Raw genomic sequence first — 16,742 nt, 5'->3', positions numbered from 1 at the left:
TGCTTGTGAGCACTCTCAAAATCTATTGCGGACTCAGTAGAGTTTGAGGTTTCATTGATGACTAGAGAGCAGAACAAATACAATGTTCTATTGAGCAAATGGGTTTATACTTGCTAACATTGGATCCCACCTGGTTCTTTTCTTTTACCCAAGAAAAGTGGTATCTATTCTTTCAATCACCAGAAACGTGTAACAGGAAGAAATGGAGATGAATCTATGTGGTTTGAAACCTGACACTGGGGGAGTTTCATAAAAAGAAACTGTTGAAAACTTTTAAACTTGTTTGAAACTTGAAGTAGCTGTTTGCATCAAATCCCCTTCTCTTTCCCCATCACTTTACCTACAGATGAAGCACCACAGGTATAAAATAACTTATATAGTACTAAAACTTTGTTTTCAACTTCAATTGGATGGAAAAGTGCATCATTTCTCTTTCTCTCTCTGTGTGCATGCGTATGTATGTGTGTATGATATATGTACCATTGTCCACCTTATGGTTCAAGGTTCAGAGGGAAACAATTTTTGAATCGATCTACCTCAGTTGGGTTAATTTATAGAATATGTCCAAAATCCAGGACCCACAACTCTGTGGTTTGAAATTTGGCAAAGTTGTGGTCACATGAACATCATTTCCTCTCTCTCCACTACCTCCTACAAGGAAAGTCAATGGGGAAATTGACAAGAAGTCTTTAGTCACTCCTGCGCCCAGTGGGTTTTTTTTGCCCACTTATGGTCATTGTGTTTCTCTGCAAGGGTAAGGAAATTTCTTTGAAACCATGACCTAATTGGTCACATGTTGTCACTTTATCATCTAAGTTTAAAATTAATGAGAAATAAGATATCATTATTTTATGGCAACTATTTTATGAACGCTCATGAGTTCACTAGAGCTCCTGTATCACCTCTGTAGCTCTCAAGCTCAGTTCATAGACTTGGGTTCACACATTGGTAATGCAACATAGATCACTTCCCGGTGAACTCAGTCATATTCAGAGGGAAATCACTGACTAGTGAATAATTGAGACATGTGTGGTTCTTCACTTTGTGAGTATTAGCATCGTATTTGTAGAAGCCTAGCCCATAAACTAGATGTCTGCCTTTACACAGTGAGCTGTACCAGTAGAGATGGTGCCCTCCCTTGTCCCAACCACAAATGAGAATTACAACAAAGAAACCCTCTTCTCCCAAACTTGGAAAGAGAAAGAAAGATAATTAAAAGAAATTTTTATTAGGGCAATTTAACTTTATTTTTTTTTTCATACAGCTATAGCAGTAATAATAAAATAAGCATAAAAACAAATTGCAGCCCAGGACAGAGTACATAAGTAGGAGCAACTACCAAGCAAATTTAAGTCTGTGGTTACATAATAGTAAAAACCAAGCACACCTGTCCTTTCAGCAGATGAAAGTTATAGGGTTGCAAGGAAGTGCAACATGTACTAATTCATCAATATGAATTATGAGACAGAATAGATCCAATCATTGGTTCCCTCCCCCCTCACTTTGGCTTCATGTAGTACATGGTTTGTCAAGTGCTTTAGGTTAAAAATGGTAAATTTGAAAGGGTATTTTTTTTTCACCTGCTAAAAGAACCGGATCACTACAGCAATAAAAATAATTACATAACAACTACAGCTATGATGGTTTTGTTTTGGTTTGCCTGTTGACATTTTAAAACTTCTTTAGTGTGCATGTGAAGTCAATAATCGCTTTCTCTGTGTATGTGTGTCTTTGCGCTAGTGTGTGAATAATAAAACTACTGAAATTTTTCAGAAACTGGTTTGAATAGAATATATATTTTATATCTATTTATATTTTCTTTTTCTTTCTCTCTCTCCTTGATACTTGAAACATGCAGTAGTTGTTTTGAGTAATGTAAGACATATTAGATCCACGATTTTACCTTTAATGGTTGGAAGTACCTGTTTTTCTGAAATTTCATTTTTAAAAAAATAATTTTTATTTTTCTTGTCTCATCAGAAATTATCTTCAGGCAGATTTAGACCAGTGCAGCTTTTGTTAGTCATGAGAAGGATGGCCAATCTTTCCAGCTGAAAGAATCCTGGCAAACTAGAAGCTGTTCACATAAAGCAAAGCCACTTTTTCAAAGGGGTATGGAGTGCTAATTCTGTGCCACTTTTTTTGCAAGCAATTTTGTTCAGCCTGTCATTTTTATAAGCCTTAACAAAACTCCTTGTATTTATAGACATTTTTATTCAAAATAAGATCTTACTATTATACAGGTTTCTCTCTTTATTTTTTTATTTGACTATATACAGAAGTGCAAAAGGTCAACCTTCTCTCTATACTTTCCCACATGCTAAATTGCAGCATAATCATCCCTCAAGAGTATGCACAAGCACTCACACTTATTATAATTCTTGTTATACGTAAACTTTTTTGAGTATTTGGATTATCAACAAAAAAAGTCCCTTGATCTACTGATTATGCAGCTTATTTATAAGAAGGCCTGATATTCAGGGATTTCAAAAAATATTTAAACAATATTTTAACATTTGAAATGGATACAGTAGAAAATAAATTTTATTCTAATATCTAAGAACTAGATTTTTTCTTTTATAATTAATTACAAACAAAATAAATCATCAAAATATTACTCAGTTGTCTGCCAGGATCATTTCAATAGCAACAACTTAACTTCTTACTTAACAATGATTATATAAGATATCCATATAAAAGATCTTTGTTCTTTTAATGAAAACTAGACAAGAACTAACAATGACTGATATTCTTACATTGTAATATTAAATCAGTAAAATATAAATCATTTAGTTAACAAGAATACGAATATTCATGACACTACATGTAAATTCAAAACTGCATATGCTATGAAGAAAAAATATTTTTAATTTTTTTTCATATTTTGAAAAAAATTCATCAGTAAAATCTAATAAAACAAAATTCTATAAACTTAAATGGCATTCATCTGGTAATAGAAAATGAAAATGATCTAATAAATGTACGAAATAAAAACTACCATTTTAACAAGGAAAAATAAGTCATATTCTCTAAATGTAAGTAAACTACAATAACATGTGAAGTCACCTATACTTTCTTAACACGATTGAAATTACATTGGTATGGGTTTTAACCCGTAATGTAATAATCTAAGGCTTTAATAGATGTACAGTACAATCAGTAAAATCAACACATCATTCTTTTTTTTATTTGACTATATACAGAAGTGCAAAAGGTCAACCTTCTCTCTATACTTTCCCACATGCTAAATTGCAGCATAATCATCCCTCAAGAGTATGCACAAGCACTCACACTTATTATAATTCTTGTTATACGTAAACTTTTTTGAGTATTTGGATTATCAACAAAAAAAGTCCCTTGATCTACTGATTATGCAGCTTATTTATAAGAAGGCCTGATATTCAGGGATTTCAAAAAATATTTAAACAATATTTTAACATTTGAAATGGATACAGTAGAAAATAAATTTTATTCTAATATCTAAGAACTAGATTTTTTCTTTTATAATTAATTACAAACAAAATAAATCATCAAAATATTACTCAGTTGTCTGCCAGGATCATTTCAATAGCAACAACTTAACTTCTTACTTAACAATGATTATATAAGATATCCATATAAAAGATCTTTGTTCTTTTAATGAAAACTAGACAAGAACTAACAATGACTGATATTCTTACATTGTAATATTAAATCAGTAAAATATAAATCATTTAGTTAACAAGAATACGAATATTCATGACACTACATGTAAATTCAAAACTGCATATGCTATGAAGAAAAAATATTTTTAATTTTTTTTCATATTTTGAAAAAAATTCATCAGTAAAATCTAATAAAACAAAATTCTATAAACTTAAATGGCATTCATCTGGTAATAGAAAATGAAAATGATCTAATAAATGTACGAAATAAAAACTACCATTTTAACAAGGAAAAATAAGTCATATTCTCTAAATGTAAGTAAACTACAATAACATGTGAAGTCACCTATACTTTCTTAACACGATTGAAATTACATTGGTATGGGTTTTAACCCGTAATGTAATAATCTAAGGCTTTAATAGATGTACAGTACAATCAGTAAAATCAACACATCATTCTTTTTTTTTTTAACTAGAAAGCATCTCTCAAGCATAAAAACTTGCAAGTAAACTTGGAAGTATGGAGAATTCTAGAACCGAACCCTCACCTCTCCCATTCTACGCGACGCTACCAGAGACCTGGCCCCCACCTTGAGCTTTGCTTAACAGAGCAAAATATATCCTTTACTAACTGCAACATCCAAACCACACAAAGGATTTCCTTTGGATGAATCCATCTTAAAAACTTGAATGCACATCTATTTTTTGTTTCATTTTGTAAAGGCTTTCTAAGGCTATAAAGCAGTTAAATCTCAACAGAAGAAATCACATATAAAACTCACCCGATATTTAACCCACCCAGCGCCTACTCTAATTAACATTTTCATTGATTGTTGATTATTTTGGTTTTTTTTTTAATCAGGCATCTGATGTCAGTGCTTTTCCCATGATTAGAGTCACTATTTTTTTAAGTGCGTGACTTTGAAGTGATGCATTGGATCAGAAAAGCAAAACCCATCTCCTTCAACAAGTTTAGAGTCTCTTGGACTTTTGACAGAGGTTAGAAAATTGAAGCAAAATAAAATTATTTAGACTTTTTCTAATATTGTCTCAGAAATGGCTCTTCCCTTTTTTTAAAATATTGTTTGTTATACAGTATACTTTGCAAAACTATTACAACTACAATGGTTTATAATAATTTATAGCTTTATATATCCAGTATGTGTAGGAATGATCCATATATCTACTCTTGTTTTTGCTTTAAAAAAATAAGAACAACAAATAATGTGCTGTCTATTATAAACTTGAGGTGGCCATTTCTGAGACAGCTTTGGTTTAAAACGGAAGGGTGCCCTTTGACTGATTACCTACTAGCAAAACAAGCAAAAATGTGGCTCTTAAAGTAACACTGAAGAAATAATACTCTACTTTGATTACAGTCTATGGCACTTCATGAAAATCTTTAACAACACGGTACTTAAAGCCATTGATGTGCTTTAAAAATATACACAGTTGTGGTTTTACTTGGCACATTCATCTCTGTCAGATACCTCTTTTACCACTTCTTACAATCTATTACATTTAAAAATATTACTCTTAAAACAAAAAAGGAAAAAATTATACTGTGCATGCACGGTCTCTTCTATAATGGCAATTTTAAATACAAGGTGCACCTTTTGTTATTTGTAAACCTTGAGATAATAAACTTACTTTAAAAATTATATCTTGGTCTACAGACGTACCAATACATTATAGATCTATGGCTACATCACAGTCTGTCTTTTCAAAATGACGTACATGATTATGTAGGAAAAGAGTCTACCAATGCATACGTCAGCTAGGTATGCATTGCATACTTGTGTGCTAGAAAAGATGGACAATGCTGTAGTCTTTAGACTAACATTCTCCAACCTGATGCCCTTTAGCTTTCTTGAGTCTACAATTTCCAGGATACAGTCCAGATTTATAGATCAACACAACCGGAGGGCACCATGTTAGGGAAGGCTGCTTTAGACAATATGATCACCCCAGCACAAATATCTATTCAATGTACAAAGTATATAGGCAACAGTGTGCAGTGAATTTCCAAGTTGTCATTTCATCTTGTTAACATGCAATATGTGGATGTCTTACTGCTGAGGAAATTTGGGTGCTGTTATTTTACGGTATATACATTATGGCTAATGACCTGTCCTGATTCTTCACTCAACCACGCTGTCTTCTTCTCTGTCATATGATCTAGAAAAACAAGGAGATAGTTTTTTTTTAAAAAATATATTAAACAAGTAGTACATTAACATATTAATAAATCAATCTAACAGAAATATTCAGTCAAAAGCCAATTATTTAAATAAACATATATTTAGAAGCAATTTGTGACGACCATATCCCATTGTGAATACTGGGAAAGATAGAAGAAAGAGAAGAAGGCTGTCAGCAAGATGGATAGACTCAATTAAATAAATGTTGAAAGACCTGAAGGGCAGGAGAGGACAGATAATTCTAGATAAGTCTCTTTATGTAGTTGCTAAAAGTCAAGACACAGAACCAAATCAATTTAAAATATTCTTCTGAATAGGAAGGAGTTTATGATTATTTCCCCCAGCTAAAACTAAATTGGCAGTGAAGATATGAACTTTATATTACTTGTGACTAACTGCAGCAACATCTGCGTAATGTTCTCATTACAAAACATTGTTGAATTCCATTTTTTCATATTTTTCTATAAAAACTTAATGGGGATAGGTGGCCCAATGGCTGACTATATACATGATGACCAACTGGGCATCATGATATGTCCTTTATCCACACGTTAACATTTTACATTGAGTGTTTAAAAAAATCTTTCAGACTTCTTAGTCATGTACTCTGGATATTGGGCCAATTAAAAATAAAATTAAAAATAGGCATCACATGATAACATGTTCTTAAGAACATAAAAGAGACCTCCTGATCAGATCCTTCCTGCATTATAAGCAGGACATGAAAAATATCTATTTTCTGTTACTGGCTAGCAAATATTATTGAGGATCACATGTTTTTTGTAAGCAGCAGGAATAAATAGCAAAATTCTCACTAGATTTGTCTAATGTTCTTTTTAGATTCTCCTGTCACCAAATTTCATAGTGTACTCCTTCAGATTGCATGGAACAATCAGAGATATATTTTCTTTATTTTGTATAAAACTGTCCATTAAAAATGAGGGCTAAACTCATATGTAGATATATTGTTTTACCACTTAAATGCATATGTATTGATGTTTGAGTAAGCGTAAGAAACAATGTGAGGGAACAGCAATTTAACTTCCTATACCTTCTGAGATATCAACTGCTAACATTAATTAATTTCAAGTGTTTTTGTATCACTGAGCTCAATCTGAATCTTCTTTTATATAGAAAATATAAAAGATAAATTTAAAACCATATAATACAACAGGCATCCCGTTACAGAAACGTACATACACAATCACCAACAATCGTGTACAAGGACAATGGAATGCAAATCCTCTCAAAAGTATCAAAGTACAATAATATGCACTTAAGATACTTACTGTTTGATGATTAAGTGTCTACATCTGTGTAACATACTTGTGGCTAGTCAGATGTTCGGCAGATATTATGGGAATCTATTAAAAATATAAACTTTAATTGATATAATAGTACTCAAATGAAAAACTGCAGAGTTCTGTATTATATAATTTATGTTAACAGAAACCTAGGTAGCAATTTAAATGAGAACATTCGGTTAAATAGGATATTAACCATTATTGGCTGTTTAAAAGAAAGATATATTTAGAGTTAAACATTCATGCAGTTCAGTCATTTCAAGCACCCTTTTTGTTGGCCTACACAGAGATTGTATGAACTAGGGTTGTTTCAGTTTTTTGATTTTAACAATTGGCTACAGAAGCAAACTCTCAGGATGTGCATTTTGCATACTCAATGCAAAATTGAGATTATTATTATAACAGTAACTGATGTCATTGACTGTTTAAAAAGAATTGAAATTCAAGTGAAGGGCTCAGAAGAATGCAGCACTGGGACCTTGAACTACACCACTTTTTACAAATTTTCTTTAGAGGTTGGTTAGAAAATCTAAACACTTGGCTATTCACAAGAACATTTTCTGTTGTTGCATAAATTATCCATTTAGATTCTTCTTTTTGTTGTCTATGGATTTGAAATGTTTGTTCATGCTGTTTTACAATGAAAGATTTGCAATATAATCCTCACACTCCATTGAAGTTGGAGGAAGAATATCTACTGCTTATAACAGATTCCCCTCAAGATCAACCAAAGGAAATTAAGCAAAACAAAGTACTGCACAAAGTACTTTCAGAACAGATCCAATTAGTCAGCTTTCGATTATATACAACTACCAAATAAAGCAATTTTTGTTATTAAAAAGGTTTGTTGATAGTAGAGCGGGATGAAATTTAGAACTTCCGTTATGGAGACTGATATAATTGATGCTACTCTAAGTGTTGTTACAGGAGGATTTTTCTTGATTGCTCTATAACTACTAAACATATTTACTTTATTAATCTAATTGGTGGTTTAAGCTAATTCTAAAATTGTCTCAACTACTTTTGGGCACAGCCTAGTAAGAAGTATTATAATATTCACCCTAACCCCTGAATATAGACATACATGTAAGCCCTCAGTTTCTTAAGCGGATAATAGTTCACAAGCATTTGCATGAAAAAGTTAAATGTCAAACAAGTTCAGATAGGATTAAAAAAACACAGTTCATTCATAAAAAGAGAGGCTCAGATCAGCTTCTACTACATAGTTTACTTACTTACTGTTGGCTTCTATTACTAGAGCGCAGAAGTTCCAAAAGTAAACAAACTCTTCTAAGTCAGCCCATTTTATTTCTCTATACAATCCCTAATATTCTTTAAATATATTCAACAGTAGCCTTCTCCAATTTGGCTCCAATATTGTCCAGATACGCTGGGTGTAATTCCCCAAATTCCCAGCAAGTAGAAGAATTGGAATCTCCGAAAATATGGAAGGTCCCAGATTGGGAAAGACTAATCTGTGCATTTCTAAATTCTCTTTTTGCACATAAATATGTCCCAAGTGTAATGAAGCTTCTCATACCATTGGTTTATTACTGCAGCAGAAAGAGATGTTGCATCCAGCTGTCTAGAAGCTTCAAGAGTAGTGCTGTCAAAACAGACCAAGGCGCTTCAGCACTAGTCAGTAAAGAGGAAGGGGCCCAGGTCTCAAGTACTTATGCATGCATGAACATTGCATTTTGTGTCATTGCATCATGTCAGCATTGCTCATGTATTATATACATATATTGCTTATATATGTATATACAAAGAATAGGTTACAAAACTTGATTGGAGCGCATTATGAGGATCCAGAGAAATATGCATGAAATGATCAAATTGTACAACAAAAACAAAACCTCCAGAATCTGTGTGGGAGAAACTCTTCTAAAAATATAGAAAAAATATTCAGAATTATCTGTACCAAGAGATGGAGGGAAGAGAAAGATGATTTTTTTCTCCATCCTTCTCTCCCTTCTTTCTTTCCTCTATGAAAAATAACATGTCTGATGACTAACTTTTCATTATTAATGCCTAATGAATACATCCAGGACTCCTTGGTATACTATGCTAGTCACTCTTTTCTTTGTCATAAATTAAACATAAAATTGCTATACTCTAAGATAACATGTATGTTTTTAACTCTTACTATTCAAAAATATGGCATATCTGAAATGTGCTTTTACCTTGACCCCTTTGTTATTTGCAGTATGTAAAATCACAATTAATGTGAAAATGTGGTTATCTTGATCTACCCGAAATGGAAAATGATTATCTTGACTTACCAAAAAAGGAAAGTAGATATATCTACAGTGGACTTTATATATGAAAACATGACAATCTGATGGTTGCTCTCCATCAGCCGTTTAGCCATCAAGATAAAACTTTGATTCTTTTAACATGTTTCAACAGCCTCAGAAAAAGTGATTTAACAAACTGTACTTCCTTTGTGATTATCACACCACTCCCTATGGTCATTGGCTCACAATTTTGGTGTTCGGCAAGTGGCTTGTATTGACAACTGGCTGTGTCTTGAGGTCATGTGATCACTATTTGTAACTGTTGCTGATTTCCAGCCAAAAACGCTCATTGGGAAAGCTGAATTCACTTAACAACTGCTATAAAAATTGTTGTAAAATAGGGTTCAATTGGACCTGTGACCATGACGACGTATGATTGAAATTCCAGTTCCAGATGTGGCTGTAAGTCAAGGACTATTTATATCCAATTAATCAGTCCCCCAAATTCCTGCTCAGTATGGATGTCCCAGAACATCTTATAGTGCCAGGTTGGGGCAACAAACTTGTATTATAGGATTGGTTGTAAGCTATCCTGTGTGTAAGCAAAAATGTGTAATAAGATCGTAATAGGCAATATGGCCAAGTTGGGTTGCTGATGGGATTATTTTTCCGTGCTTGTGGATTGTCTTTCTTATTTTCCAGTAGAATTCTGAAAATACTACTGAAATACAACTGCCAGAAACTGTAGCCAGCATGACCATGTTTGGGGATGCTGGGCATTATGTCAACAGCAGGATGATTAGAGATTCCTACTCACTCAGATATTGATTTCATGTACTTGGTGTTCTTTATAAAGTATAAAATCATTTTAGCTTCCCAAGTTCAACAATTTTGTATATTAACTTTAATGTCCTGGAAGCTTAAAATGGAAGAGTTGTAAATTTGAGACCTGGTCTACTAAGTGGATAATAGCAACATTCAGATTTCCAGAACTTAATTTCCAGATTTCCAAAGCTTTCAAGTTTACTTCAATAACTCTATCATCACCACCCAGCATTTATGCAATCTTGAGAACAGCATGTCGGAAGAGTGTTCTCAATATTTATTTACTTTCTTGTCATGTGTTTCTCTGAAGACCTCAGCCAAGCCAGAGCCTTTCTGCTTTGGCCATCATTTTGCAGAAAATAATGCTGGCCTACTTTAAAAAGATAACATTTGTAGCTTAAGTATACAGCATAAATGAACTTAGAACATCCTGTGGTGCTTTGTGCTATATCAAGCTTGTTTTACCATTGGCTCCAGAACAGATTCTAAAATTACTCCAAAACTTGCCACTGAAATAGAATTTTAGTACAAAATAATGTACATAATGTATATATGCATATGTGTATGACTATGTATCAGGGGTGAAATGTAAAATTTGTTACTACCGGTTCTGTGGGCATGACTTGGTGAGGGGGTAATGTGACTGGGTGGGCCAACTTTTTTTTTCTTTTAAAAGCATTTTTTTTTGCCTTTAAAAGAAAAAAAAGCCTCTGACGATCAGGCAACTCAGCTGGGATTGTTAGAGGAGCCTTTTAAAAGAAAAAAAAGCCTCTGACGATCAGGCAACTCAGCTGGGATTGTTAGAGGAGCCTTTTAAAAGAATTTTTTCTACAACCTCTTCGGCCGAAGAGATTTTAAAAGCCTCTGACGATCCCAGCTGAGCCGCGCATCATCAGAGGCTTTTTTTTACCTTTAAAAGCATTTTTTCGGCTGAAGAAAAAATGCTTTTAAAAGTAAAAAAAAACCTTCTGATGAAACCTTCAGTTGGGCATGGGGGGGGGCAGGGATTTTTGCTACCAGTTCTCTGAACCACCCACTGCCATCGCTACCGGATCAGGCGATCCGGTCCAAACCGGGAGCATTTCACCCCTGCCATGTATGCATGTACATAAATGTGTGTGTATATAACTATTTAATTTAAATTAAATCTCTATTAAATTAAACCAAATTTAGTTTTTTTCTTGACTCTGTCAATTTCTTTGTCCTGGGTCTGCCTACTCTTTGAGTTTTCCCTAATTTTCCATTCCTAGATTAGATGTTGCCTTGGATTGCAAAAAGTTTACAATTCTACAAAGGAAAAAAGTAATCGTGATCTTATTTTCTCCTCATATTTTCTTTCTATACATCTGTTCTTGTAACAGTGAATGTGGAAGTGAGGGACAAAGGCAAATGATTTGTCATATGTTGATCAATTCAGGAAAGTCTTATTGGAGAGTAGGGACAGAAGCCCAATTAAGCTATGCTGCAGATCTAAATAGAATGTGTAGGCCAACAAGAAGTATAAACCAACAAACAAAAAAACAAAACAAAACTAAAACCACAACCAAAAAAACCAAAAATAATAAAAGAAATCCCCATGCTCCTTAAAAGCACCCATTCTGAGTTATGTTTAAGAAACAAAGCTGTAAATTAGCAAACCTGGTTGGCTGTGGCAGTTGCAGCGAAGGGGACGCTTGTGGCAGATGTTGTTGCTGCAGACACAGTGGCGGGCGTAGCGCCGTGCACCATGGGAACTTTTGGAAGGAAAACCATATAAGCAAACATACAGAAGAGTGTAGCAGTATGGGAAACCATGGCAAGAGGTGGTAAAATGGTCAAGTATGGTATTTATATCAGCGGAATAGCCATGGGGCGAGATACCGCCACCAGCGAAAAGGACATGCAACCACAGCGCAAAGCAGGGCAACATTCCAGAGAGCGGGATGGGGACAAAGGTAAAAGACAAAAGGAAAGGAGAAAAGGGAAGGGAAAAATGCTTATTACCACTGAATTACCAAAGTCAATACAATAAAGTTTAACTATTTCATTTTAGACCCAAGAAACTACAAATAACACTCTCATTAATAGTTTGAAAAACGTAGGATAACCATATCCCCAATCCCTCCCATTTTAACATCTGATATTATTAGGATATGCTGAAATAAAACTCTAATTCTGCATTTCTTGCATAAAATGTGTAACTGGCCTTTTCTGTTTTAAACACAAAATAATTTTCTAAAACACTGGAACTCAAAGTCCAGTCAAAATCCACCAGAACTGATAAAAAGGGACGGGGAAAATGGGGCATAGAACAACTTGATAATGGTAGGAAGTAAATGGCTTCTAGGTAAATTGTGTCAATTAAATAAAGCAAATGCATTTAATTGACAAGTGTTAGTGCAAGGGAAGAAAAATGATTTTGCACAGTAACTCTAAGTTAAAACCTAGCAGTGGATTTTGAAAGTCTGTGAGCTGCTAAACAGGTTTAAGATAATCAAGAAACAAAGCTGGCACCTACCAACACTTGTAGCGGGTGTCATGCACAATATTGAGCCTGCCCATCATGCATTGCAACAGGAAGGTGGATTTGCAAAGGGAAAAGAATTAAAACAACCCATCACACGTGTAATTAGGAAAATCTCATTTGAACAAAGAAGGAAAAATTGGTTATTATGGGAAAACAGTGGCATGTAACCAATAGCACAATCAAATCAAACAGCAAAGTGGTGGTAATTAGAACTAGACTTACATGAGCAGGGCAAGGAGAAAGCAGACTGAACTGTGTGTTGGTATTTAGATTAAAATGAACTACTAAATTAAAAGTAGGCTCTAATAACATAAGGAGAGGTTTCAGTTGTCCAATTTTGACACTTACTCATATATCATTTTATATTAAGTTTGATTTACAGGTACTTTTTATATGCTAATTCATGACTAATGTGGATGCAGAAAGAAGCAACACTGTGCTAGTGCCACATTAAGCTTTGCTTTCTGACTGGCAGATGTTTAAGCTTCAGGCGCAGGCTGGGTAAATTTAGACATATTTCTGTTACTGTGTTTGAAGGGTGGCTAATACATAACACTAAACCATAACTTAGCATTATACGAATGAATGTTCTGGTTTGTAGGGTGCCTCAGGGCTTGGTGTTTTCACCCCTCCTGTGTAATATCTAAATGAAATAGTTCAGGGACACATATCCTCAATATGTTAATAGTAACAATATCTTGTTTCCTAGACAACCGACAGCTATCAAGATCTTGTTCCCAGTGCCTCAGAATTGTTGGGGTCTGGATGAAAAGGAATAGTCTCAGATTTAACTCTAGAAAGATTAAGTGATTATGCAGGAAGAGAATTTCTCCTTCCAGTTCTCGGGAACTTTTCACCTTTGACTCTGAATGGGGTTATACCATTTGAGGCTGGAATACTATCTGGAAATTTTCTGAACTCCCAGGTCCTGCTGAGCAGCTATGGCCAGGAAGGTAATTGCATGCAACATGTTCAATGTGTGTGCCAAGCTTAAGAGGTCTTCTTTTTTAATGCTATGTGTGAAAGACCTTGGGAGACTGGGTCAAAAAATGCTACCAAGGAAACAGTCAGATAAGAGGCAGCAGCTGGATAGTACGTAAGGCAAGAGGCTCAGAAGAGACTCTTCCTTGTTTCTCAGGCTGTAAATGAGACTTGTACTTTCAGTCTTGCAAATTTTGGTTAATGTAGCTTTATAATAGAGTAGAATAAGCTCATCTGGTTGTGTTTCCACCCTGGCCTACCTACTAAGGCTGACGTCAATTTTCCTTACAGTCATTCATGGCTTGGTTATCTCTCAGATCACCTCTACTGTAACACTCTCCAGATATTTCTTTTGAAGACCACTCAGAAGCTATATTTGGTCCACAATGAAGGAGTTGCTATTCCCATGTATCATCCTCGCTATGTAAACTGCAATGTTTTCCAGCTGGCTTCTGAGAGCAAATTAAAGTTCTGATTGCTTTTAATCGTCTTGGGACAGCCATGCAGGATTGCATGGCTCCTGTAGCTTTGGCCCATCCTGGGTGTTCTGCTTTGGTTTGAGCCCCATCAGCTAAGTGATGGCATCTAACAGGACTCAGGAAGAAGGCTTCATCTGTCACAACATCTATTATTCAGAACAAATCCCCATGGAGAATGATATGGCTGCCACCTTCCCTGCTTCATGAACTTTAAAAAAATGTTCTTATTCCTTCAGGCTTTGGGTCAGAGTGCTTGGACAGGGCTTTTTGATTTGTGGGCAATGATGTAATTGTTATGTTGTCTTTTGACAATGGTTCTTACTTGTGAAGCTACTCAGAATCATTTCAGAGTTAGGCAATCTAGAAATTCATAAATCAATACTAAGTAAACATAGTTTGAAGCTGCTTCACTTGGAAATTAGCTATTTTAGTATATTTAAATGACTCCTGTTATTGCAAGGAAATATCTGATCAAAGCATTTTCCCCCATTCTGATTGTTCTCAGATATATTAGGATTTAATTCCCAAAATTTTCAGAGCAATGGTGGCTCAGAATCGCTCATGTTGTACTCCTAACACATCTGGATGCAGTCATATTAAAAATATATATATATTTCCTGAAAATACAATCAATTAGATAAAATGCTATTTGTTTTTTGTAGATTCCCTCCAGTCCCTGTAGGATTCTTATACACATAAGAAAATTCAGTAAAATCGATATTAAAAATTATGGCTATGATGACTATTTGAACATGTGTCAACTTGTATAACCTTATCTAGTTATCTAAAATTTAAGTATCAGTATTGCTAGACTGAATTGAGTCATGATATTCAAAGTGGAAATTAAATTAAATTAAATTAAATTAAGTAATTATTTTTAAAAATTCAAATAATATGCATTAATTCATTTAATTCTTGGGACGGTCACAGATTTTTCTTATTGCTACTTTTGTTATTATTTTTATTATTATTCATAATCCATACATCTAATTATGCTACCCATGCAGGAATATAAAGATATTTTAGTTCAAACTACAAAACTAATATATTTTCCGTTTTAAATTTCAGCCATCTTCCTTCTTCATGTCTGAAACCAACACACACTTTTGCATAGAATGTTTAGCAAATGAACATAAGGTAGCAATGAAAATCTGTTGTGCTTTAACTTGCAGGAATGAAAAAGATATTTGTGTAGGACCCCTTTGTTGATTAGTCACTGAAAAATGAAAGGCCATCACTACAATGTTTACCCCGATTTCAAAAGATGTAAAACTAATTTATTATTCCAAACCTTATCTTGCATTTTAGTTGAAGACAAAAGTTGGAATCATAGTCAGTAAAGAAAAATAAATAATAATATAACAATATTTCATGACTAAGTATTTTTCTAGCACAATTCAGGATATGGAAAATATTATTCTCACTACACTATGCATGTTAAAATCACTTGAGCAAAGGGGTCTTACATCAGTTAAATATATATGTGTATATAAAACAACATAAGAGGTGTAAAATGAAGGATTAGAAAAGAGAGAAAAAGATTTCAAATGCTGTTTTGAAACATGATTGCACACTTCAGAGATGCAGATTTTCAGATTACGCTGAAAAGCACCCAACACCTTGCTTCCAAGAAAACATATGCAGAATTTGCAGTTTAGCAGCAAGATTGTCTTTTTGGGCATCCATGTATGTTATCTTTCCCATGCCTTCTTTTTATCATACTTAACAATGAAAAGACTTAGACCTTGAACCTAGCTAACCCATGGGAAATTATTCTAGTGACCTCATTTGGGTCTTTTTCAAAGGATATGGGAAATGCCACGTACCTGGTGGGAGGAAGGCTGTATGCTGTTGCAACTGCATGTTTGCAAGAGCTTGCTGGTATTGGAAAATACCAGCATTAAAGACTGCAGTGGCACCATTGGTTTTTTCAAGCGCAGGCCTCTTTGGTAATGGGGGGAGTACAGCTTGAGGAATCCCCTATTGATAGATGAGGATAAGATAGCCCAGTTAAGAAAAAAAGAAGGAAGGAAAGAAGAAAGGAAGGAAGGAAGGAAGGAAGGAAGGAAGGAAGGAAGGAAGGAAGGAAGGAAGGAAGGAAGGAAAAGAGGAATAAAAATGAGAAAAAGCAAGAAAGCAAGGAAGGAAGGGGAAGGAGAGAAAGGAACAGAAAGAAAAAAGCAAGCAAGGAAGAGAAAAAATAAAATGAGAAAGAGAAAGAAAGAAATGAGAGAAAGAAAGAAAGAAAGAAAAAAGAAAGAGAAAGAAAGAATAAAAATGAGAAAGAAAGAAAAAGAAAAAAGAGAAAGAAGAATAGGGAAAAAGAAAGGAAAAGAATAAAAATGAAAAAGAAGAGAAAGAAAGAATAAAATGAGAAAGAAAGAAAAGAAAAAGAAAGAAGAATAGGAAAAGAAGGAAAAGAATAAAAATGAAAAAGAAAAAAGAAAGAGAAAGAAAGAAAGAAAGAAAGAAAGAAAGAAAGAAAGAAAGAAAGAAAGAAAAAAAAAAGAAAGAAAGAAAGAAAAAGAAAGAAAAAGGAACAGGGAAAGAGAAAGAAAAAAGGTG

At 34.0% G+C, this 16,742-nt stretch overlaps 1 protein-coding gene across 17 annotated transcripts in view; it reads right to left on the bottom strand.

The window, feature by feature from the left end:
* Positions 1-1,207: 1,207 nt before the first annotated feature.
* Positions 1,208-16,742, bottom strand: part of MBNL1 (muscleblind like splicing regulator 1) — a 206,839-nt gene continuing 191,304 nt past the window's right edge. For 8 of the 17 annotated variants that reach the window (XM_058188658.1, XM_058188663.1, XM_058188662.1 and 5 more), the window contains 5 exons: positions 16,004-16,157; positions 12,709-12,744; positions 11,850-11,944; positions 7,135-7,209; positions 1,208-5,822 (listed from right to left, as the gene is read on the bottom strand). In XM_058188658.1, coding sequence (XP_058044641.1) covers positions 7,153-7,209; positions 11,850-11,944; positions 12,709-12,744; positions 16,004-16,157 — 342 coding nt within the window. In that variant the 3' untranslated portion in view covers positions 1,208-5,822; positions 7,135-7,152. The remainder of the gene's footprint in view (positions 5,823-7,134; positions 7,210-11,849; positions 11,945-12,708; positions 12,745-16,003; positions 16,158-16,742) is intronic. The other 9 variants (XM_058188660.1, XM_058188665.1, XM_058188670.1 and 6 more) reach the window with 2 other exon arrangements.

This window comes from Ahaetulla prasina, chromosome 6 (genome assembly GCF_028640845.1).
Source record: "Ahaetulla prasina isolate Xishuangbanna chromosome 6, ASM2864084v1, whole genome shotgun sequence".
Taxonomy (NCBI): Eukaryota; Metazoa; Chordata; class Lepidosauria; order Squamata; family Colubridae; genus Ahaetulla; species Ahaetulla prasina.
The sequence above is the reverse complement of the archived record's forward strand: the minus strand, read 5'-3'. Positions and strand labels throughout refer to the sequence as shown.